Source organism: Aptenodytes patagonicus, chromosome Z, assembly GCF_965638725.1.
Source record: "Aptenodytes patagonicus chromosome Z, bAptPat1.pri.cur, whole genome shotgun sequence".
In the NCBI taxonomy this organism is placed as follows: domain Eukaryota; kingdom Metazoa; phylum Chordata; class Aves; order Sphenisciformes; family Spheniscidae; genus Aptenodytes; species Aptenodytes patagonicus.
In genome coordinates, this window is record NC_134982.1 from 61,775,042 (window position 1) to 61,801,249 (window position 26,208).

At 38.2% G+C, this 26,208-nt stretch overlaps 1 protein-coding gene across 1 annotated transcript; it reads right to left on the reverse strand.

Moving 5' to 3' along the window:
- Window positions 1-6,980: 6,980 nt before the first annotated feature.
- Window positions 6,981-25,850, reverse strand: LOC143172788 (pleckstrin homology domain-containing family A member 5-like). Its single transcript, XM_076362560.1, has 6 exons — window positions 25,681-25,850; window positions 14,386-14,543; window positions 13,085-13,127; window positions 10,014-10,200; window positions 7,982-8,117; window positions 6,981-7,233 (listed from the first exon to the last, which is right to left on the reverse strand). The coding sequence occupies exons 1-6, from the start codon at window positions 25,840-25,842 to the stop codon at window positions 7,134-7,136; spliced, it is 786 nt and encodes a 261-aa protein (XP_076218675.1). The 5' UTR covers window positions 25,843-25,850; the 3' UTR covers window positions 6,981-7,133.
- Between the last annotated feature and the right edge of the window lie 358 nt (window positions 25,851-26,208).

Below are 26,208 nucleotides of genomic sequence, written 5' to 3' on the forward strand. Positions count from 1 at the left end.
GCTCGAGAAGTGGGCCCGTATGAACCTCATGAGGTTCAACAGAGCCAAGTGCAAGGTCACTTGCACCTGGGTTGGGGCAACCCCCAGTATCAATACAGGCTGGGGGATGAAGGGATTGAGAGCAGCCCTGCCGAGAAGGACTTGGGGTTACTGGTGGATGAAAAGCTGGACATGAGCCGGCAATGTGCGCTTGCAGCCCAGAAGGCCAATCGTATCCTGGGTTGCATCCAAAGAAGTGTGGCCAGCAGGTCGAGGGAGGTGATTCTGCCCCTCTACTCTGCTCTGGTGAGACCCCACCTGGAGGACTGCGTCCAGCTCTGGAGCCCTCAGCATAAGAAAGACAACAGACCTGTTGGAGTGGGTCCAGAAGAGGGTCATGAAAATGATTAGAGGGATGGAACACCTCTCCTATGAAGAAAGGCTGAGAGAGTTGGGGTTGTTTAGCCTAGAGAAGAAAAGGCTTTGGGAAGACCTTATTGCAGCCTATCAGTACTTAAAGGGGGCTTATAAAAAAGATGGCGACAGACTTTTAAGCAGGGCCTGTTGCAAGAGGACAAGGGGGAATGGCTTTAAACTAAAGCGGGATAGATATAGACTAGATATAAGGAAGAAATTTTTTACGCTGAGTGTGATGAAACAGTGGCACAGGTTTCCCAGAGAGGTGGTGGATGCCCCATCCCTGGAAACATTCAAGGTGAGTTGGACGGGGCTCTGAGCAACCTCATTTAGTTGAAGATGTCCCTGCCCACGGCAGGGGGATTGGACTAGATGATCTAGATGAGGTCCCTTCCAACCCAAACTATTCTACGATTCTATATTTCTATGACAATATACAAATGAAAAAAAGGCCAAATATAATTTTCAAAACCTCTAGTTGTCCTAGAGTATTAAGAAATCACATTGGGTCTTTTTTCCTGTGTATTTTCATTATCAGGAGACCTTCTGCTAAATGATGAAATCTTTAGGTGAAAGCAACATTTTTTTCCTAGAAAAATGAAAGTATTTCCTGGCTCTGTCAACATGAGATTTTTTCGTTATGAAGTGTCTGGCTTGGCTGGCATAAATTGCCCTTGAAAAGATAATCTTGAATAAGAGATGTCAAATTCAAAATACTGCTAAAATCCTTCCCCTCCGCTCAGATAAAATTAGCACGTCACCTTGTGAATGGGCACAGTACCAACAGAGGGAATGGGCATAAGTGTTCACATGTCAGCAAAGTCTGGGTATTAGTCAGATTTCTGTCCCGGAGAGCTGTAATGTTTCAACTTTGGCTAATGCATATCTCGTCATTACTGTAGTTGAAAGGTGGATTAACTCTGGAAAATTCAAAAATATTTTCCACTAAAATGACTTTCAGCTTCAGGTAAATGGGATTCCAGGGTCTGGGAAAAAGAATGGGAAAAACTAACTGCAACACCTTTATCCTTCAGAAACATGCTACAAAAGGGAATTATGCACTTTGCAAAAATGTTTTTGTGGCCTCAAAGTGTTTCCTGCTAAATAACTCATCACTTTGTGGAAAATGCCTTGGTGACCTTCTGTGGCTTTCACTCTGCAGAACCTTGTACATATTTTCTGCTGAACAGGGCAGAAAATAAGCCCCATTTGGAGTTCAGCAAACCATCTGAATAAATCATGCTTCAAGTACGTGACCCAATTTCTTCTCAGCAGAATATCATACTCTGCTAATGGAAGTGTTCTGGTTTCAATATAGTTATCTTTTTCCTGGCAGTGAAAGGAAAACCTTGAACGTGGGTGTAGCTAGCAATAAATATAAAGTCTTCAATGCAGACAAATGAGCCATGGTGAGATACTGGCAATATGGTGATTGCACAGCTGTGCTGATCCCTTGCTGACATGAGACAGCAATGAAGCAGCATACCCCACTTTCACCTTCCGTGTTTTCTTTTGAAGGAATTGCAACAAAAGCTAAAATGGGAATAAAACTTAGATTCCAAAGGGGAACTTAAAATAAAGTTTTAAATCTAAACTCCCTCAGCCTTTGGAGAAATCTGGATTTGGAGATGTCACGGCTGACTACTATTTCTTTGGTGGCTAACTCAAAATTCCGTTCCATTTCATAGCAAAATATGTACTTCTGTTTTTTTAAAAAAAATTATGTTATCTAAGATGTGTCTAATTTCTGGGGGCTTTCTTTTCATTCTTCAGGAATATTTCCAACCTCCTTTCTTGAGTTCCCATTTGAAGTGTTGTTTGAATGCAACAGAATAACATTCTGTTGACATTACTGAAATAACTTGGAGACTGGAAAAAGCAGTATTCTACTTCATGTTCTTTCAAGCAAAGAGTGTCTTTCTTTCTTAGTCCCATGGGAAGGCCAAGAAAGACTTCCATTTCTTAGGATGGAGGTAGGTTTTTCCCTGTGATCAGATTTCTCTCACTGTTCTCCCAACATGTTTTCACGTGAAGATAAAGGTAAAGCTGTCAGCAGTCATTTAAACTATGCCAACTGATTTGTCATTAGAGAAAATGAGGAATTATCACACAATTCTTCTGGCTCATAAAATGTATCTATTCCTCAAGTGAGGATGGCAACATGCACCTGGGGGTAACAACAGCTAAGCTGCTGCAGTTTTTGCAGTTTATTGCTGCAATAGGAGTTAGGATGCATCAACAGCAAATTACAACATTGTGATCCAAGACCAGTGTTTCCTTAGACATTTTTGTTTAAGAAACTTAACATTGATGCTCCTTAAGTTCACCTGTTTTCTGTTCGTGTTTTGGGTATCACCAGAAGTGTTTCAGTTAATTATTATTTTTTTTTTTTTTCAAACAACCCAGCACTTCTGTTTACGCTTTTAGTGTTATAGAGATGGTTTATAAGATATATTACAGGTTAACTGTCACATGTCTGAGAAATCTGAGAACTCTCATACTGAAAAATTACTAAACATGAAGTTTTCTTAAAATACCTTTTATAAACTACAGAAAAAATGATATTGAGAAAACTGTATCATGAGTTTGCATCCAGATTCAGTTTTAACACATTTTAAACTCACAACTTTTTACTTTTTGTTTCAACCCTTAATTAACTGTGCTCTAGTCTAGCTTGAAAGGCATGCTCTTGCTTTATGTCTCAAAGTCACAAATGTAATCAACAGGGTGCAAACTGCTGTTGCAGCTATGATTCTCTAAAGTGCTAAGAACCATAGACGTGATCCTGATTTCTAATCATATGTTTAACTTTAAACAGAGAAAAGAATGAGACCATCAGGCCAGACTGGTGGGATTGGATTTGGAGTATTCTGTAGACTTCACATCTCAGCCCTCAGACTGCATGCATTATGTTAAGAAAACTGGAGGAAAAGTAGTTCTTCAGTAAGATGCCTACATTCCAGTGTGTTTTTTGCTGTGGTGCACTGTAACCCAGGAAGAGCGTGGATGTGGTGATTCTGCTTGTGGCTTTACCCTACTTTTTGTTTATTTATTTGGCCTTAAAACATTCCTGTTTAAAGATCACAAATAAGTAAACGTAAACCACATGGTATTGAAATAGTGCATGTTGTAAGGTTACTCGTGTAATAAAACTCCTACCTGTTAAGATAATTAGAAATGATTTACACATTTAATCACACCTGCTATCTAGTAACTTTAGCACATGTTATAGGTGCCAGGTTTGCCCTGGGATAAGTGAAAGGGTTTTTTTTTGCTACTGAACAACTCCAGTTTCTCCATCAAATCACCTTATCCAGTGCCTTACCCTTTCCCTGCCCAAGAGATCCAGGTTTTTTTACTTTCTTCCACAAAAGCCTTACCTAAAACATCTTCATCGCTTCTCTCTACACTTGGTGCATGGTAATTACATTTCCTTTAGTATAAAAGCTATTTGGATTAGCTTTTCAGGATAGTGAAGGGTAAAGTGAGCAATCTGGGTATCCTGTTGTTACTCTCTCTCCTACCTTCAGAAGATATTACTGCATGACTAAAGAAATGGCCATTTACTAGAGACAAGAGACACATTAGTGCTTCACTATAAAAAATACCACCTGGCTGCGTTATGGAGAGGATGTAGAGTTAACAATCCCATTTTGATTATTTTTTTAAAAGGCATGGCTGACTTTATGACCATGAGTAACATTTGTCCTATAGTCATATGTATGCCAAGCTAAGTGAACTATATCTCATACTAGAGGTATTGTCCAAGAAGTGGTGTGAATACCTGTTAAGAATAACAATAAAATCAGCTATAGTAACTAGGATTGAGATCTTGCTAATTCCTCTGCTGACAATTTTCATGCTATTGATACACACGGAAGAAAAAAACTCAGTATATTTTTCAAAGTGCTTGTGGTCCTGGTAATAATGGGAAGAGATGAGGTATGTTACGAAAATGACTGGATGGCAGCCTAGCTCGTTGGGGACCATAGCTACATCACAGGAAAATGAGAACAGCCCATAGGCTACTCTGATCTCTTCTCAGATGTACAGAAAGGAACCAGCCTTGGCTCTGAGAAATGTAGCAAGCTTGCCTTTGGCTCCTCCTCAACTTTTCTGGGTTAAAAACTAGATAATTCCAAAGCCTTATAGGTTTTTTTTTAATAATTTACATTTTTTGTAATTTTTCCAAATTCATAGTAATTTTAGGAATGGTAAGTTTACTACACCTTAGTATTTTATTTGATTTTGGAAGTATAAAATCATAGAAGAGAAAGACAAGTCATCAAGTCCATCAAACAAAGATTTCAACAAACTCTGCTGATATACTATTCAGTTAAGCAAAGAGCCCCAAGAAGACTGCTGTGTAAATACATAGTTTTACAACAGAAATAAGATTTGATTCTATTTTGTACAGGTGTACACTTGAGGCATTTTTGATACATTTTTGGCTTGCACCAAATGGGAGGAAGTACATACATTTTTAATTTTTCATATTTGTTGTTTACAACACTGAATAAAGCACAAATTGCTACAGTAACACTAATATACTTTGGAAATTATTGCACTTATGGGGGAAAATCACTCTAATTTATAAAGCACTTTATAATGATGAAAATTTAGTGAGACAATAAAAGAAAAGATCCTATTCTGTAACCTTTACTCACATTGAACAGCTCATTTCTTTTTGCACTTTGCTATTAAGGTTACTGAATCTTTCATTGCTGTTGGTTCTTTGTGCCACATATATTATGTATCTTCAAAGGTTTATAAAAACAAGATATTTGGTGATCATGTGATTCTGTCTGAGGATGGCTGCAAGTGCACTTGTTAAAGGGAAAAACGTGCCGAGTAAGCTAGTAACAATTGAAGGAACAACTGGGTCCCAGAGGGATGTCAGTTCAGAGCCTGGGTGAGGAGATCATCATGAGGTGATCAATCCTCTCATGGACCCCACTCTGCTCATTTAAATATCTGCGTGTTTTTTTTTTTTTAATGGGAAGTACATTTGTTCTGTTTCATTTTGTTTGCATTTATTTTACCTCTTGCTTGTTTTTCTGCTGCCTAGCTCTGAACTGTCACTCTGAATTGGATAATTGTTCCTTAGGAAATGTTAACAGTTATTAGTCTCAAGTCAACAGCATTTGTACTTGACCCATATGTGTTATTTTCTCCAATGTGGAAAAGAGTAAGAAAAAGAAGCAATTTATACCTACTTCATTATTTGTTCTCAGAGTTGTAGCAGAAATGTGAATTTCATTTCTGAACATGAAAATTTCAAAATTCTAGCAGTAAATGTAGAATATGACTGTGATGACTGCTTGTTTTCAAATACGGTTATACATCTTACATCAGAGCACAGATTTATACAAAGAAAACATGTTAACATATTTGGGGTTGGGTGCCTGTTTTCAGAAAATTGCTTACACTGTTTAACTAACCATTCTTATTTTTGAATTAAATCACTCAAATCACTGTAGCAAACCATTTGGACTGTTTAACAGCTTTCTTTGAAGTACTATTGCTTCAAGCATCTAAAGCTAATGAATCCATCTCCTAAAAAAATACATTTGTGGTGGTTGGGGGAGAGCCACTTGCTTTTTAGCTTTTTAAGGCATTGCAATCAATATTTTCCAGGCTAATAATAAGAGCAAGTAAGTAGTTGAGGTTCTGGTGTGTTCAAATGATCTCAAGGTCTAAGGACTGTGATAAGAAGACCAGGTATCACAGGCTTTGTAATAAAATCCTGCAAACTTGCAAGTTTTTTGTCTGTATTGGGTGCGTATTCTTTTCCTTTCTGCACTTTGCTGCAGCATTAAATTGTAAATTTCTTAGGATGAAATATTTAGTTAGCACGTGACTTCAATAAATAAATGGAACTAACCTTTGTTATTTTACTTGAATTCGTATTTTGGGAAGCTTGGAAACTGAATACCCAGATTTATTTATGGGACAAATTATGTTAATGTTAGAGAATAATGTCAAACACTATGTATATGACCAGCTGTAATAACCACAGATGTCTAAGTCCGATATCCCTGATGAAGATTTATGGTGCTGTCTCTTACTGCTAACTTGGGAGAAAAGAGTGTCTCAATTCTTGAATTGATTTCTCTCCACAAACGTGCTGTGCTGTGATGGCAGATGGCCAAATCAAAACCACTTTAAAATTAAAATTTATGTTAAGATAGAACGTCCAAGAACAAAAGTATTCATCCAAATCATACAAATTTATTCCATTCCCCCAGGGCGTGCTGTAATGGTATGTAGCTGCTAGCCTTTCAGTCAGCCCAGCCTGTCCCAACCTTAAGCCCTGCACCATCTAGAAACTTAAAGCAAACCCACATATGAAACTTGTGGACGGAAAAGCAGAAGTCTTTGGAAAGGGTGCATTTGCCAAAAAAAGGGGTGCAGATATAAAACATCAGGGAGTACAAAATATACGTTGAAATACAGTGTTTCCTCTTTTGTCTGCATCAGATAAATGTTTATGTCTGTTCACTGCTGTAAAATTGACTTTATGCATGGTCTGAGTTGAAGTAGAAACACAAAATAAAGACAGCTACAAAGAAGGCAACATTGCTTTATGTTTATTTACTAATGCTTACAGAAGTTGTGAATGTATAGCAGTGCTAAAGATTACCTGCTGCTGGAGCATCTTTTGGGACAAATTATAAGACATAGCATGGAATTTTTAATGGAAAACAGAAACTGAGGGGAAAAAATGAGCTTTCTTCTCACATCCTTGTCTCCTCCAGTGGCCTGTTCATGAAATCTTGGATTGCCTGGTGTAGGGGTAACCACTTGTTAATCGAAGCTTTCAATGCTGTAATCCACCTAGAAGAAATGAAAGACTAATAATTGTCTCTGATCAAGTGTTATGCATGCATTTCTATACTCTTTGAAACACGGTTCTTGTAAGTGCTGTTTGTACAGCTGTGTTCCTATGTATGCTGATAGTAAGTGGATTGGAGAGAGGCAGGAGATGGAGGAGTTGACTATAACAGCAATGTCTTAACACCAGTTTCCAACATACTGAGAAGGTTTGTCCTTTGTTCATTAAATTAAAACCCTAATCCTGTAATTAGTAGGCTTTAGACAAGAATAACTCCCACTGACAGACGTGGAATTTGGCTGGATTATGATGAGGGAATTCACCTTCAGAACATGATTTCATATGCCAATTTTATTTTTTAATTCTAATGGTCATTGTTGGAAGTAAATAATTCTTTGGAACGAGGAGGACATACTTTCCATTATCTCTAATGAGAGGTACCATAGCTCTTCTGTTTAGTGTAATCACCCACACATCATTGTGAAAGGCACTTTACCCAGATTTCTTTCTGAACCTCTGCAAGCTAGCCTTGCTGTAGTTCCAGCATTGAAAATAGCAGAACTGATGACTCACGTGTGCCAGCATGTTGTACTGCAGTTTGACTAAAGCTACAATTAAAGGGAAATCTGGGGGAACAAGTGAAAACAGAATGAAAAGTTGTCACTAGATTTTCCCAAGCTACAGTGTTCCTGCTTTCCTAAAGTCTGGCAAATAAAATTGAAAAAAAAAAAAAAAAAAGGTTTGGTTTACCTTTTGTTTTCATTTACATTCTCTGCACATAAGTAGAAAGTTTTAAATTCTTCAGACGGAGGTTTGAGTTCAATTACAGATCTCTTGGAGCCCAGAGACTGTTCACTCACTGTATACCCCTGTAGGTAAAGGCCACCTGGACAGAATAAAATAGCATGCATCATGTATGTTGCAGATACCATTTATGAAACTACTGCCAATTACAAGCATACCAACAATTCTTGCAAGTTGGATTTTCAGATGCCTCGTGTTGGGTGTTTCAACAGAGTTGTACAGAATTCACATATAAAATATTTAAAAAAGTGAAAGTTCAGGTTTTTTTTCTGAAAAATGATTTGAAAATAGTGTAAAACATACTTCCTGTCCAGCAAGTGATCAGCAGTATAGTTTTATTTAGCTTTTCATTAAATAAGAAGTGGCAAAATATTTTTTCTAGCTTTTGATGTTCTTTTTCTTTCCTTTAAAAACTAAAGGGATACGAATTTCAACATTAAAAAAAATCCTAGTGTCAGCATTGGTTCTTCTTGCGACCATTAGTAACTGGAACGTCATTGCAGGCCACACTAGCCATCTGTGAAGGAAAGGCATTAGACAGAATTTGGTCTTCATGACATTTTCATTTTAGCTGTTTTTTGTTGCCTTTTTTTTTTTTCCCCAGATGTCACTCCACTGCAACAATGTATGTGTTCGCTTTATACACACAGGGCGAATAGCCAAAAAGACCTGTGGAGCTGATTAACTGCAGCTGAATGTTCCTGTTACTGTCTTCAGTGGCTGTATTTTTTTTTTAACTCTCACATGTAGTGACAAGAGCATCAAATTAATGCTATAACATTGAGAATGATATGGGGGAGTGAGAATCTACAGTGAAATTGGAAAAAACAATAGTTGCAATAACAAGAGAATGGATACAAGAATTTGTACGTAGTAGAATATTTAAACACCAAAGTGACATATTTAGCAGTAGGAGCATAGGCTTGGGTGTCATAAATACATAATACTTAATTTTTGCCTTTCCACCAATTAATTGCTTAGCTCTGGGCAAGCCTTAGCTTCAGTTTCACGTAGAGAGGAAATCACTGGTCATTTCATATGTATGGCCTTTGGCAGCTAAAAAGTGCCATGTAAATGGTATAGACTATAAAGTGGAACACCTCTTGCCTGATCATGTGGCAAATAGCATAAACTCTAAGAAAACAAATTTCCCTTTTGATCTGGCTAGTAAGCAAAAGTACAACAGCATTTTCTTTCTGATTCTTCTAACTGCCAGCTTCCCTAGCACAGAGAGAGTGCATTTGCAGGTCCTGACCCATCCCCTCTCCCTGCGGTACCTGTTTTTTTTTTTAAATACTGACTTTCATAGAGTTGTGCTTGCAGGCTCTCCTCAGGGCCTGAAACTCAGCTTGTCTATTTGCACTTGACCCCAGTAGCCTCATGTTGCTGCTTTCAAAGAGTGGCCAGACACCCTATTCTGGTATGGGGAGAGTTGCTAGATGGCAGCTTTAGCTGCAAATGGCCATGGCTACACCCTGGAGCACCAACCTCTGCTGGAGTAGGGAAGTTCTGCCTATTGATGGGTGGGCTAGCTTTGCCAAGGTCATGTGAAAACCTGTGGCAGAGAAATCAGTCCGAGTTTATGATGTCCCTCCCTCCGAAGATGCTCCCTAACACACAGGAGTCAACAGCTTTCAGCAGACTGTCATCAGTGGGACTGGCTTAAGCCACTGTGAAGTGCTTTGGAAGGGTGGCTCTTGTCGCTGATACTTGCTCCTGAGGTAATGTGCACAGATCCTCACTAGCTCCATTCCAGAAAGAAAAATTCAGACCATGGGAGGAAAAGAAAAGAAGATGGGGGGGAATGAGGTGGCTATTTTATGAAAAGAGAGTAAGTCTGGTCTTCCTTTACTCACCTTCACAGAACAGAGTGAGTTTGCTGATAAGAAACTCTCATTAATGGTAAAAGTTCTATTTGGAAACTGCGGTGAAACATTTCTGCTTTAACAATCAACTAAAATCCAGCATCCGTCCCTACCTTGTGCAGGTGTAGAGCGGAGAGTGGCATAAAAGTACAAACAGCCATCTTTCAGAATGCAGTAGTGCTGAATCCAGACATCTTTGCTCCTGTCCAGCTGGTGGAGAAGGCCCAGGCACTCTGGGTTTTTGATAGCCAAGGGTGGAAGTGTAGTGTTATGCAGTGTGACATCTACCCACACGTGGTTCTGTAAAGTAAAGCATGTAATGAAAAGTTCTGATAAGAAATTAAGGAGGACTTGCTAGTATGAAAAGACACAAGCTCTAGTCCCCTGCTAGGAAATTAGCTTTTGTTGTGAAAATAATTTGAAAAGTCAACACTGAAAATGCAATTAGAAAAACCTACATTTGATGGCAAATAGCGACCAACTTCCACTTTCTTCTTTCAATAATAAATTGTCTTTTCTGCATCTGTTTTGTTTTTCAGGACAAGTTTTGCTGATAGAAACAGGATTATTTCAAAGCTGTATGAAGAAGCTTTTTTTAAAAAATTGTCTTGCTGATTGCCTGACTTCAGCAGTCTTTATGGTGTGTGATCTGGCAAAACAAGGTTCACCATCTACCCTCTGGGTTCCAGAGAAAATGTGGTGGTGTCTGAGGCCTGAATACAGCACTCAGACTTGGATGGAAGCACTATCACAGACAAAATGTTTATGGATGCCTTCCCATCCCTTTCTGGAAAGCAGAGTCTTTTTCATTACTAAAATTATCCTATTGTCATTTACAGGTCAAGAAAAAGCTCAACCCATGACACACTGCCATTGTATAGGCTATTTGTATGATAAGAGAATCCAAAAAGAAAATCAGGAAAAATAAACTGTTGTTTAATAAGACCAAGTTGTTTAATGTGAGATTAAAGCATTTCTTCTTTTCCTTTAAATCTGAGAGGTGTTAAGAACTCAGCCTCTCCTAGTGTGTTTTGCTTATCTACAAGATATATTTCAAATTCTACATCAACCATTGTCATTGTCATTTGAAATCCATGGAGACAATGTGTGCAATATCAATAGTATCCTGATTGTTTCCAGACGGGTTTTCTTTTGTATTTATTTATGATATTTCTTTAGTATCCTTGACAAGGCAATGACGGAAAAAAGAGCTGGCACAATATATCTAGCTGTATTCTTTGTTATGAAGGGGAAACCTGCTGCGACTTATTGCAGCAAAGTGCGGAAGAGGACTTCAGTAATACTAGCTGTATTCATAAAATAGTTATCCTTGGAGATTCATTAAGACGACATAGTGTCAGTATATTGGTCTGTTAAATCATTGTGTTGTGAGCCCTACTGTACACACTAGCTATTGTAAAAAGTCAGTAACAAACAGTATAGCAAACAAAAAAGAAGGAAAATACAGCTTTTTCTATTCGACTGAATGGAAAGTCCAGTTAGAAGAAAGGAACAGATATAGTGTTCATTAAGAACAGAGGTTAGGCAATGAAAGCGACATATTAAATCAAACATTTCTTTCAGAAAAGGATAGTTTGCTCAAAGACAAAACTAAAAAAGCTAAAGCAGTCAAAAATAAGCTGCAGTAGCACTGAAAGGAGCCAACTTACTGTGTTGTTACTGGGTGAATGCATAAGAGATCTTTCTGTATGTATAATGTTGGAACTTTTTATCCAACAAGTTATTTTTGCATGTTACACTAGAGAATGACTCTTTTGGTGTGTTTTCTTTGTCTGCCTTTATCCTCCTTTTTGACTCAGGGTATTTTTTTTTTCTTTTGGCTAGGGTACACACTTTAAATTGTTTGATTTATTTTTGCTGTTTTCAAGTATGTGGATTCCTTTGTATTCTTTTAAGAAACACTGCCAGGTAGAATATACTTGGAAACAAATTTGGGTTTGCGCTTACAATCTCATCTGAAAGCTGAAGCCAAAAGAAATATATGTTTGATCAATTTTATTTCAGTGGAAAAGGAATTCAAGTAACAATAAACTCCTCCTTTCACTGTTTGGAAACCTATCACTAAAGCACACTGCTGAAGGAATCACTCATGTGCCCTGGGTTGAGAGAAGGAGGAAAATAAATTTCTTTTTTCTTCTTTTTTTTTTCTTTTTTCACGGCATTAATGCAGGTTATAATCTGTACCTTGCAATTTTCTTATTTTTTTATTGATTATTTTATTTCATCTGCAAAAAAAGTAGACTTTGTTACTTACTCTGCATTTGAGCCTCACATTCTTTCTGCTAAAAATCAAGATGGTTCAGTAGCTAAACCTTTTTAAAAAAAGATTTTGCAAATCAACAGCGTATTTTTATAAAGGTGGTCTGCCTATAGGAGGAACGAATAAGAATCATGGGGCCAGGAAAGGGCAGGCTAAAGTGGCTTTGACCCTTTATGCTTCCAACCCTGGAAGTACTAAAATTAGCTTTGCAGTTCCCAGTTCAGGGGTCAGCCAGGGCTTATTCGTACTAAATTATGTTGGGCTGAGCAAGGCCTCTCTGTAGCAGCTCAAGACCAATTATGGCTATGTTTCTCCCAGCCATAGGGGTCAGCGGAGAGTATAGCTGTGTAAAGAGGCAGAGAGATAAGTCAAAGTTTATCTGCTAACTTATCTTTCTTCATCTCTGAAAATACAGGAAAAGAAGAACTCAGCATCCCTGTACCCCTCATCCACCTTCCTAATTTCTGTTGGAAAAAGCAGGTAGCTTGCAACAAAGGCAGACTTGCAGGGAATACTTAGAAAGATATAGCCCTTCTCTCCCTTTACTCCAAATAGTATCACCTAGGGCAGAACATGTGGTTGTGAGAGTCGCCTCTCCCCTTCCTCCCTTCCCACTACCCTCATTTTAGGTTATGTTTCTGAACCAACTTAAAGTTGCTGGTATATGCAGAGGGAGCATTTTGATTCATTCCAGCGCATGGCAGCAAAGCATATTTGCTGAGTCACAATAACGTCTGTGTATGGCTTTTAGATTGGAGCTGATTCACGTCCCAGCAGCCCAGAACAAAAGTATGCAGTTTCCATGTTGCTGTTTGCACCTGACCATGTACAAATACATCTACTGTCTCTCCGTCTTCTGCACAATCTGTTGTACACATGCTTCTCACATAAATAAAGAATTACCTGATGGACAGGATGCACTGCTTTATCCATAGCCTCCAGCCACCTATAATATGACAAAAAATGACAATAGCTTAGTTTGGTAGAGCAGAATAAATGTGCTTTACTGCCTTTTTTATCTCTGGCTGACATAGACAGCATCTAAAGGGTTGTGCAATTTTCAGGACACATTCAAGGCTTCAAGATAGAAAAGTAGTGGATTAAATCTAAATAAACATTGCTAAGTCACAGAAAAATAAGTCTCAAAGCTTGCTGTGTAACACATTGTAATAGATTAAGGCAATATTGCAGACAAGGGAATCTATATATTTTGAATACAGTTCAACATGTCAGGCTAAATGATCGCTCTTCTTGTGCCCTTGTTATAATGTAGATAAGGAATTTGTGGGAAACATAAAGAATCCTGAAATTGGAGACTACAGAGTAAAGCAAGCTATTTGTTGGCAAAGTTATTCTTTTTGTGCTATGCATGGTATAGAATTTGGAAGTGGAAAATGCTCTGATATTACAATGGTGGGTGCTATGTTAAGTAGTAAGATATTATAAAAAGATGGGTGGATGAAAACCAAATGTCATCCTACTTAATAGCTTTATACTTTTGATAATTCACAATAAAACAAAGAGGAAAATAAGATTAGATTTTAGTACATTTTGAAATTAAAGCCTAAAAAGTTGTTACTTGTGTTTTGGGTGATTTTAGTCTCTGTTTTGCCAGCTATAGTCTTTGGGAAATGCAAAAAGAATATTTTTTACGTCAAACTCTGAGTCAAAACCAAACTCATTGCCTCTTATTGTGGCATGCTTGCATTTTAAAACACTAAAATGATAATATGACAGAATGACAGAAAAGGAAACGGAAGATGGGGTTGTATTTATTACTAGCACTGTCCTTGATGGGCAGAAGAGAGATCATTCATGTGAAATGACCGATAAGCAAGTTTACACCCACAGGAAGATTTACACTTCCATTTGTATATAGCAGTGGGGGAGAAGGCAGGAGAATATGGGTGAAGATGTTTTTCTGGAGATAAATCAAGAATTCAGGGGGATCTTGAGCAAAGCACAAGTATTAAAGACTTTATGAAATAAAAATTCTCATCGAAAAAACTATGAAGCTGAAAAATAATTTTTGAAACTTCTGCAAATGAAAATTAGAAACACCATCTTCCCACAGTAGCTGACATATTGTTTTTTTTTTTCCCTACCGATCAAGGCAGGTATTGTGAACATCCTCCAAATATTCAGACTCCCTCTCCCCAAACTGGAATAACAAAACTGACCCTGTAAAATGAAAGATCGCTTACCTCTTCATTTCTTGGTTGGAAGTTGCACAGAAGTAGAAAATCCTGTTTCCGCTTTGAGGTATGCATTTAAAAACAAATGGTTTACCCAGACTGGTGTCAACACCAATTTCCGCTCCTTCCAGCTTTGTTACTTCCAGAGGTCTGCACTTCCCTTCATCCTGCAATTAGAGAGGAAGAGTGCCAAAGTTCAGAACTAATATGAAACTGATCCCTGTGCGATGGGGATGAACTCAGGGAACACTCAAAGATGTAGAAGTTGGTGATAAGCTCTTACGCTTTTGAAACTATTCTAATATTCACATGGTTTAATGATCAGCAGCCCCAGAAAATACAGTGCAGTCATGAAAGATAAACTAGTCAAACACTCTCTAAATTTGCATCTCTGTTTTTGCTCTTTTAATTGTTTTTGGTTCATCAGAAGTTGTACATGCATGTGGAAGCCTCGCTAGGTATTTGTAAACATTCCAACTTTTGAGGGTGCAACTGAGTGAGAGTGTTTTTTTCAAAGTGCTCTGAAGAATTTAGGAGCATGAATCTCTTTACTAAGCAATGCTGCTTGCAGTCTGGGTTTATGCTGAAAACCTCACCTTATATGTGCAGATAGAGGGAACAAAGGCTTACATTCAGAAAATAATGAGCATAATTTAAAAGGCTGGATTTCAGTTCCTTTGCAAAGTTGCCCTAAATATCAGTATGTTCACAACCCTTCCCATTCATTTCAGACAACTTTCAATGGAAAGCATTCAAAATCTTTTGTACTGTGTTGTTCCTGATTGAGTTAAAGCTCTTTGAGACTGAAGGGTATTGTCAGTGTCTTTCTCTGTGGTTAGTTATAAGAAGCCATTAAGCTCCTTAATGCAAGTAGGTAGGTGAAACAGTTCCTCCCCCCACTTTGCCACCCCAGTTCCCCTCAAGTACATGTCTTAACTCAAAACAAAGGTGCACACATGTGGACAGTGAATTCTAGCAGTGTTTTAAACAATATTCTTAGCCCCCTTGCTTTGAAGAGCTATGACTGGAGCTCTAACAATTGTATCAAATTTGGCAGCAATAAAATGGAAAACATGAGTTCATGCTGGGACATATGAAGAGCTTTAGTGCCGTTTGCAAAATACGCAGATGGTGGAGTCTCATAGAATAAAATCAATTGATTACTGGAAGTTAATTAAATGTCAGTAGGAGCTGAACTGTAAATGCCCCATGTGATTTTTTTATTAGCCTAAAAATAAACATACATATCCTTCCATGAACAAAATATGCACCTGTGGGTATTAGATAGTTAAATACTTACTTGTATGCTCATTTGCACATGTAATTATCCCTTTGTTATACATGAATTTTCTGTAGGAATAAAATAACCCCTAATACTGGAAAACTGTAAATAAACATTCATGAATGCATTTCCTAGATTCTTCTGCTTCTTTTTTTTTTTAAATGCAAAACTAAAATCAGTACAGAAGATGAAGGCAATCCTGAAAGTTGTCAGTGCTGTGTGACCTACTTTACTTATAATGCCTTCAGACACAAAACTACATTGCAAAGACAGCATAACCAAAATACGTATTCAGGCTCCAAATCTCATTCCTAGTATAAAGGATAATAAGTGCTAGGCTGACGAAGTGTTATTCAGCAGGATCCTGTCCATGGTCTGGGTTCTGCTGACTGTCCCAACCTGAAGGCAACAGTCGCTGCAGATACTGAAATGGCTGTGTGACCACTATTATTGCACATCCCTATAAACTCCTCTTCTAAACACTTTCTGTGCTGTCTAGAATGAACGCAGATAGAGCTCTGTGGCATCAAGAATGATTTATGTCCACTCCATTTCAAATGAATACATGTAGGAAAGGAATAAGATGGATTTGAGGCATTCAAAGTGAGACTAAATGTTCTTCATTGACTAATAGGCAGCCATGCTCCCCTAATTCTGATAAGCCAAAGGTAAGGGGCATTTCTTTTCACTCATGTGGCTTTCATGAATAATATCTTGAAAGCATTCCTTTGGCAAATATCCCTTTGTTACAAAAAGTGCCAAAGGTATATTGCTGAAAAAATAATTATAAAAGTTGTTCCTTATGCCTGTGACTGGAGAGTAACCCACTGACCGATACTGCCACTATGGAACCTAATGTAACTGTTATGCTGCTTGAGTTGATGATAAGTATTGTACATATTTTAAATGAACTAACTCAGATTTTAGCTACTACTGTTCCATTATGCACTTAAATAATAAAGGTTTTTTGTTCCCTCAAGGTTGCTATCAGCTATTTCATGGATTCTTGGCAGTCTGCAGTATCTAACATGGATGGAGTCCTCTGGATAGAGGGCAGAAAGCGTATGCTGCTTTGGTAAATGCTATTCTAAGAATAATAGAAACACCTGAAGTAACCCTTCCCTTGCTACTAGTTTTCTTATGATGGCCTGAGTTTTAGGGGAAATGTTTCTCCCCAAAAAATGAAAATATTAAACAATGTATAACTATGGGAGACTGAAATAAGGGAGAAATAAGAATAGAAAAGTAGATGTCTCCTTCCTTTATTGTATGAAATGGTCATTAAGATAGTGTATGTAGCCTGGGGGGTTCACAAATCAGCCCTATTTAATTTGGTGTAAATACTTCCAGAAAATAAATGACATTCATAACATATCCTGAATGATTCACTGTGTTCAAAGAATTTTGTTTAAGCAGAGTTATATTTGCTATTCTAGGTAAGCTTCTTTGTCTATTAGAAAGGAGAAGCTGGAAAGTTATATGAACATTTTGTGCTATTTGCAGTGAAAGAAATAAAAATCAACAACAGGAATAACTATGAAAAGAGATTAAAATTAAGCTACACAAGAGACTGCAAGTACTAGGAAAATTGAATAAAAGTAACTTTCCAGAAAATAAGTTCAAATCCTAAAAGAAATAATAGAAAAAAATCTAAAACACAGTGTGAAAACTGAGCAGTGCTAGAAAGCAGAAATGAGAGACTAGCTAGCTCAGGAGACTGGCAGTGGTTTCAGGTCAGTAGTGGCATGACCAAATTTTTGACTGTCTTTCAAAAATGTCTTCCTGGATGTGCCCCTGTGTTCTTAAACTAGACATCTCTTAAACAAGACAGGAAAATGAACTCTTTTTTCTTTTTGCTTCTTATTTCTCATTTGCCTAACTTTCTCCATCACAGCTGACGTAGCCATGACTCTCCCTGGCACTCAGGCTTGCAGCATTTTCACCATCTGTTATTTTCTGGTTTTCTCTGACCAGCTTGTCCCTGAGGTCTGGTGCTGCTTGCTTAGTAGTATCTCTAAAATCTTCCCCTCCCCATCCCTTTTTTTTCCATCACTGTGCTTTGTGGTAGGCTCATTGTTCGGATATTTAGGAAATTATAGCTAGAGCCTGTTTGCATTTCTTCTTTGAGCTGGACACATTGGTGCAGAGCAGAGACTAAGACTTTTATGTCTTTTTCCCCTATACCTTTTTCCTTTCCCCTTGAGGAAAGGACTTACATATGTCAGAGAGGTCTAGACTCCACAACTGTTTGTATGGCATTTTTCATCAGTAGAGCTAAATTTACTTAGTTTTTAATTTTGTTTTGCTTTAAACAAATTACATCTAAACTAGAGAGAGTAGAAACATACTGAAGAGCAAGACAACAGGGGAAAAAGATGTAAAAGCTCCTCTGATTTGAAGAACCCATTATCCTATACCTAACTGCATTGGCTGTCAGACGAAGTACTATCAGGTGGTCTTGTGATATGATTAATCTTCATATTCCAGTTGGTTCTTTTGTTGAGGTTGAGTCATTCGCTGCAATTAATTGTACAAAAGGTAGTGAACAGTTTGCAGGACCAAGCCTCACAGGAAGAACTATTGATTGGGTTAAAATTTTGAACAACTTGAATCAGGTCAAATAATATATCTGATTATGACTCTTTCTCTGGGTCAGGGTATGCAATGTGTTGATAGTCCAAAATTAACTTGCGTATCATATCAGCCAGGGTTATTTATCATTTATTAATAGAAATAATACAGTGGAAGTATTGGAAAGCTTGGATTCAGCAGCTCCTTAAATGTAAATTTAAAAATATATCCTGGAGCCATGGGAGTCATGGAAAACGTAGAGAAGAAATCAGATTGTATACCAGCTCTAAATAATGTGGCAGCTCCCAGACCGTGATGATAAAGCTCCAAGCAAGAATGAAGAACAAATAGAAGCGGTATCTTTATGAGTAATGGCTCAGACCTAAATCTATTTATAGCTAAGCCTTTTATATAAAGTGCTTAGGCTTAGAGATGAACACACAGGCCTGCTCAACAGAACAAAGGACGGAATGTTTGTCATAGATTGAAATGATGTGAAGGGTCCACACATAGCAGGCAGGGGATTTCTTTCTTGCTATAATAATTAGACTCTGTATATATCACAGAAACTAAGATAATTTAAAAACGTTTTTTCCCCTCTCTATTCTATTCTACTGGGAACAGTCTTAAGGGTGCACACAAGCAACCAGAAGCATGTACTACTACAGTGACTGAGTTACAAAATTTTTGTAAATACACGTTCTGTAAAATGCCCTGTTCCCATGCACAGAGAAGACAATTGTAGAACGAAAAGGGAACATTTAAGTCTGCATTTAAATTTCCTCTCTGCGTTTAGGGAGGGCTTTCACTTGTTCCGTAAGGCCTGGGTGCAAAGTGATGTGTCTTGATGTGAATAAAGGGCAAATGGAAGACTGATATCCAGCTGGTTATATGAGGTGTGTAAATGTTGCTGTTGAATCTTATTCAGAATAAAAAGAAACAGCAAACTGTAATACAGATTCCAGGTGTTCTGAATAAGGCAGAGGGTGAGAACGGAATGATTTACAAACACAAACATACCCTAATAGACACAACTAAGTAACAGTAATTTCCTTCACAGAGACACCAGTAATTAAAGAATATTAAATGAGGAAAGCATTCTGCTGTTGAGAAAAAGTGAAGGTTATGGACACCTTTGACTGTAAATAGCACTGTATAATTATCTGAGCCATACTTAATTGCCAGTGTGCTGGCTGTATTAAACTGCAATAAACAGAGAAGACAAAAATCTGTTGAGCTATTGAAATGCACTGGCTTCATAATGGAAAGAGGAATATGACCTAACATCTGATCATTTAGGTGATGTAATAGCTGTTTACAGGCTGGGGTCTAATTGCTTTTGGTTGTTAAGAAATGCACATCTTTGTTCCCACTGCCCTCACCTCAGCTTTGAGGAACTTTGCCTTAGTCACTCACACTGTGCCTGAGGGCTTCCTAGAGGCATTAAACTTGTGAGCCTAAGAAATGCATATCATAATTCCTTTTTAAACTGACATTATTATATATAAACAGAGTGAAGACTGACAAAAAGCACATCCCTCCCCTTCTCTGCTTCCACTGTGTTCAGTGAAAGTACTTCTCAAGAGTATGTGTTGCAGTTTTCATACAGCATGTTTCAGAGCATTACAAACATGAACTATCACGAAGACCATTTCTCTGAGGCTTGGGCTACACGTGAAGGTGAATTTGCTCTTTATTCACAGTTCAGTCTCTTGCTACATCTGAATCTCTAAAGCATGCTCTTTTCCACTGTCAGGACAGCGACTTCCAACTTAACTACTCCTTCCAACTTAACCGCTCCTACTTCCTTCCTATCACCATTTCTTCCTTTCATTTTCCTACTTTGAGTCCATACAACATGCTGGCAGCAAAGTCATGCTCCTTAGACATTTATTCCTAATTACTATTGTTCCACATAATTCTTAGCTGAGGGAACTGGAGAGAGAAATGGAATAAATGGCAAAAGTAACATAAGGACCTGACAGGCAAAGCTGATTTGACTAGAATACATCAGTCTCTGATTTCTGGAAAGGAAGTCTACAAGGAAGATACATTGATAACACTTTCCTGTTTGGAGCCAGTCATCTTTATAGCTTCTCCTAGACCATAATCTCAATGACATTTACTTCATATTTTCCTTTTCAGGTACTAGATAGGTTATCTGTCTCACTATCCTCTTTCCCAGGGTCTATTTACGGCAAAGGGACATGAAATAATTCCTAGGAACACAGCAAGACACAAAACAGAGAGGAGCTAGGGCATTGTTACAAACATGATCTTTTGTTAATTCTTTTAATTTTATCAGCTCTACCTTTTTTTTTTTCCCTTTTTTGACCCATGGAAATGACTTGTTATACATTTTTTTAACCAGTCTTACCTAGCAAGAAAGCAATGATGAATTTAAACTAGGAAATTCTGGCTTTGGCTGGCATTTTTAGTGGATTTATAAATCCCAGCGTTTAATTAGCTGAGCTCCTTACATGATGGATATTTGTAATGAGGAATGTTAGGAAACATGTTTTTGGTTATAATGCTTTCTTTATCCTTGTGCTTTCCTATTGAGCCTAGAACACTGTTAGCTCTTTAGCAGGGATGGCCTCATGATAGAAGAATGCATGCTCCACAGCCTTTAAACCCCTTATTAGCCCATTTGTTCCTGGGTCCCAGGAATTATACTCCTTCTTTTTAATGGGTTTGCAAGACCAGTATTTTTTTATGCTGAAGGCTGCATCATGTTGTAAAGTTTGCAAGTTAGCTGACAGGTCCTAAAAGCCACTTGGTGATGGCAGCTCAGAGATCTGTGTGAACTTATTTAACCTTGTTGAGGTGATGCTCTACTGCTGTGGCTAGATTGCTTTTGTTATCTTACTGGTCTCATGTAAAGCTGATTAAGGTTTCTCTGTCCTACACTGCAATCTTCACCTTAGACATTTTGTGGTGACATTGCAGTCACTTTACTGTGCTGAGCAGCAAAGGCTAGTTTTAGAGGAGCAGATGCTGCTATCTGTAAAGAAAGGATCAATGCTTGACTATGCTGATGTTCCTTCAGCTTTCCCTGAAAAAATGTGTAAGTTCAAGCATGAGAAACTTGATAGCTTATATTTGCCTCAGGGTAGGACCTAAGTGTACATTGTTGTCTATCTCCTCACAATGTCCACAAACTGGGCACACTGGCAAAGAAGGAATTAGCACGTTTGAGAAGATCCAGTGATCTGGACAATGGGGGATCCACTGTATAGTGTAGAGTGTATAATGGAACTCCACTGCTGCTAAGTGTAGGCAAAAGTATTATAAATTGTTACATCTCCACTGATCTCAGTAATTTACACAAAACAAGGTTCTGACCCAATGTGCCCAATATTTCTGCTATGAGGTGGCAAACATAGCTATGTCCACTGAGGTGAAGAATGTGTTCTACTTACTTATATGGATTGTAGAGTCAAGGTCAGTGGCAGCATCTGTTTGAGGGAAAACAAAATGACCTTGTATGTAAAGTGACTGAATCTGTTGTAACAGCTATCACTTCATCAATGTGTGATTGGATAGAGATGAATCTGAAACAGCAGCAATTACATGGGTGAGTCAATATGTAAAAACCTCTAGAAACATCAATCTCTTTTTTAATGTAGGTGGGAAAAGGAAAACTCAGGATGGATAATTTCTGCCTGTAAATAGCAATGATGAGGAAATGTAGCTCTCTGTGTTTGTTGATATGGACTAAAGCAGAAGATGAAACACCCTTTCCTTTCTCCACAACAAAACATTATATGCACCCCTTCAGGCATAAATAAAAGTCCTGGTTGTCTTCTTACATAGGTGGAGATCAGGCATGACCTTGCTGGAGTCACTGGAATAACATCAATGTAAGTTGCTGTTCTTAACATCAGAATCAAGACCTGAAAATTGATGACTCTGGTTAGTTTGCTGGATACTGACATACAGATTATCCTGAACTATTTTTGTCTCCCTGAACTATTCTTGTTTTCAATGAACTGTTTCAAATAACATCTTATATCCACTAAGTGGAAAAATTTTTCCTCCTGACTGAGGCAAGGCCTGGAACATAATGTTTCCAACTTAATCATGCTGCTGACATGTTACATAAATGCTGTGCTAAACTAAGAACGTTATTTGTAATTCCCTTAGAAAAGAAAATGGAATGAGCAGCATCTGTATGCGTTGTTCTTCTTATGCCCTGATAGAAATCACACCAAAAGAAAGAAGTGCCAATGAGTCCAATTGAGCTCCCTCTTACGTTTCGGCATTGGATCGCTCAGCAGTGAAGCAGCATATTTGTATTTAAGTATCTTTCTTTCTGTCTTACTAAATGACTCTTCAAAGTACTCTGTAAGCACATGAGACAGTGAAGAAGGTCCTTGTGCTTTCAGTTGCTAAAATAGTACTGCAATATTTCACTGTATTCTTCAGAGTCCAGAGACACAGAGAGAGCAGCTGGCAAAAAAATCGTATGAAATTATTTAAAAAGTGGTTGAATGGCACTAGTCTTGGATAATGCAGGAAAACAAGCAGTAGTTATTACTATAAAGTGTTTATGCAGTATTTTAAATTTATTTACTCTTTTTAAGCAAAAGCAAATGCATGCTTTCAGTGGCTAAAGAGCCTACTACCAAAACATAAGGTTAGTATGATTAAAGTACCAACTTCAATTCAGTATTTTTTCAGTGCAGTAAATAAGACAAAGCTAGCTGGGGAAGAAAAGATAGTCTTAAAAAGAAACCTGCTAGTTGAAAGAAATAAAAGAAAAAATAATTAAATATTAATGAATGTAAGATTATGGGGCACCTTCTAATCCTCAATCCAATTTATCTAACACTCTTTGTCTTCAGAGGTACTTAACTGATTGGAAAGTGGAGAGTGTTTATAAGGCATAACTACATTTTTTTTTTTACATTTCAGGAGTTTGATGAAGGGCCTGACTAGGATAAAATAAAAACTTCTCCCAAACAAATGTTCCGGTATGTTTCTATATGTTTGTAACCTTTTTAGTGTGCGATTTGTTTATTTGTTTTTGTTTTGAGACCAGAATAAGTAGTGTTGAACTATTGATGATGGAAAGCCAGACTGCTTTGTTTTATACCCAGTGGTTCTGCAGCATAACCCTGGTTAGATAGCTACTGTGTATATCATGGCATATGCAGAGAAACAAGCCTACCAGATTTTCTGCTGGAAATGTCAGGTGGATAGAGAATTGTAGAAGAGCAAGCTCTTTCTATAATTTTTAATTACTTTTCACAAAATGTCTTTTTTCCACAGAAGTGTTTGGTTTTGATCAAGAAGCTTAAATGTTGAAAGCTTGATTAATTTCAGTTTGGATATGAAGCTGCAGTGCCTCATATGAATTCTTTTCTTCGTCTTAACAGTACTGTCCATGAAAAACTATGCTTAGGATCACCAGGAGGAGGGACCAGAATGCATTGGGGGGGGGGGGGGTGGCGGGGCGGTATCAGAGATCTTGAACTACAGAGAAAGATTAACCCATGCAGTCCTCAAAGTACAGTCCTTGGGAAGCATTGCATCAGCATCTTTCAGGTAAAAATAATTTGGTTTCTAGTTTTTACTAAAAAGGAAAGAATTTCTGGTGGGGATTTTACTGGGGTGGCTCTACCATTCATGTAAAAATGACCAAACAGGCTAATATATATGAGCAAAAAATGAAATACATAGATGGGAGATTGATGTATGAAATAGAGAGAGATGACACAGTAGAAGAAATCAATAGGTAGATTCATGATCAGGAGTGAAGCATGTAGTATTAGCTTCCCTATTATCTTTTGTTGGTTGAACTTCCTTAACACCATCTTGTTGTCTAGATTATATTAATGTTTGTTGCAAAATTGTGCTCGTACAGCTACATATGTATATGTGTACATGTACGTCTACATCCTTCATATGCTGAGTTGACCAAAAGGTGTATGACTGTGTTAGCAAAGATAAAAACTATTTACAGGTCAAGGACTCGATGCCATGCTCGGGTTCTCATGTTGTTTTTGATTAAGGATGGACATGGGTGTATTTCACTGGTATGTGTTCAAATTGTGTGTTGGAGACAAACCCATTTCCACCTGTTTCTAACCAGCTGATATTTCCGCTTCCTATGCACTTCCTAGGTTAGCTAGGAGATTCCCTGGAAGCTACATGGGCTTCATCTAGCGATAAATCCCTCACCAAGGCAAATTTTCTGAGCTTCACTAAGTTTTCTTGAAACCAGGTTAAAGTGAATGCTAAGTGGATGACCTTGAATCTTTTTTACAAGCTGTAAAATGTTTTACCACAAAAAGCCCTGAACAGACCATAGGCTTTGAAGTCAATCTGTTCCATTTTATAGATGTAGCTTTCTCAACGAGTAACTTCATCATGACGCTACACAGGGGAAGGGAGTAGTAACTTGCAATTACATGCAGCACCCGCTGAACCGCCGCACAGACTACAGCAAAACGCTGCTGTAGGGCAGGTGAGCTCACTGGCTCTGCCGTGGCCGGGGCTGTGAGCCGTGCCCGCTGCCCGCTGCCCGCTGCCCGCTGCCTGCATCCCCCAGCTGTGGGGCGCAGGCCAGCCGGCGCGCGCTGCCGCCTCCCGGAGCCATCCAGCGACGCCCCGCCTGAACCCGCTGGACAGTCACCCCCGCAGGTAACCGCTTCAAGGGAAACCTCCCTTTTTTTCTTTTTAAAAGTGACATCTTTATTTATTAATTCATTTAGTGGTGAATAACTGTGTAGAATACTCAAATGTGTGTGGCTGAGATAACCGTGAAGCCAATGATTTAGGGCCATTAAGACTCATGGTACAACTAAGGGTTTGTAAATTATGCCATATTGAAAGGGAGCCTCAGGACAAAGCCAAGTAAAACATTTCTCTTCATGAAGCACCTGTTTTACTCCTTTTTTGGACGCCTATTGTTAGATGAAGTTAAAGTCTTACATACCACTTAGGAGTACTAAGTACTATACAGCTCACATGACAAAGAATGAAGTGCTGGGCAATGCTACTCTGAAGAAACTGAGCCTTCCCAGTATGTCTTTGTGCAGGTCTATAACTTATTCACATACACAAAGAAATCTCATGGTCATGCCTGTTTAAGAAAATACATATAACGGTAGATGGAATACAGAGCTCCTATACATCTGAAACTACTTCATCTCATCCAGAGCCTCCCAGAGCCTGTTCAATTCATAGACTTCTTGATAATTAGAACTAAGAGATTAAATGTGAATCCATAAAAGCCTGACAGTGTCTATGTCTGTGACTAGGATATAGGAAGGCAGAACTACTCAACAAGCCTCCTCTATATACCACCTTCAAAAACATCTCTAGTGCTGGTGTTATTCTGTAAATACTACAAGTCAAGATAATGATCTCTAAATTTGAATACGATACTGCTGCGCTTTGTGGTTCAGGACATGGCTTGCTTCCTCACCAGCCTCTCTCCTTACCTTCTTGTGTTTGTAATAGTGTAGGTAGCCATTATGTTTCAGCACAAACCACCTCTTTCTCCAGCCCTTCAATATTGCTGACTGTGTTCGTTTGTGCAAATATCCTCGGCAGGTAGGTCTGGGGGTGTTAGGGTAACGGCTGATATCTGATCCCACCACCATAGTCAGGATATCAGGACCTAAAATATTACATGAAGAATGTGAAAACACAGGTCAAAGCTATAATCCAGTCTGTCAATATTTTTGAATACCCCTATAGGGTACGGAGCAGGAAGGCAGTATTCTATCCCATGCCCTTCTCCTCCCAGTGTAGCTTCTAGAAGCAGCAAGGAGCAAAGCAGCCTAGGAAACGGTGAATTATACCAAGCAATATTTGGCCTTCTTTATCAGAAACTCAGGAATGAAACTAATTTTGTGTTGAGGACTAGTAATGTAGCCAGGTATCTGAAGACACCTCCTAAAACAGTTTTTGTGACCTATCTTTGCAAGCAGCAGCTTAACTGCTTGCATATTTTATCAGTTTAGAAA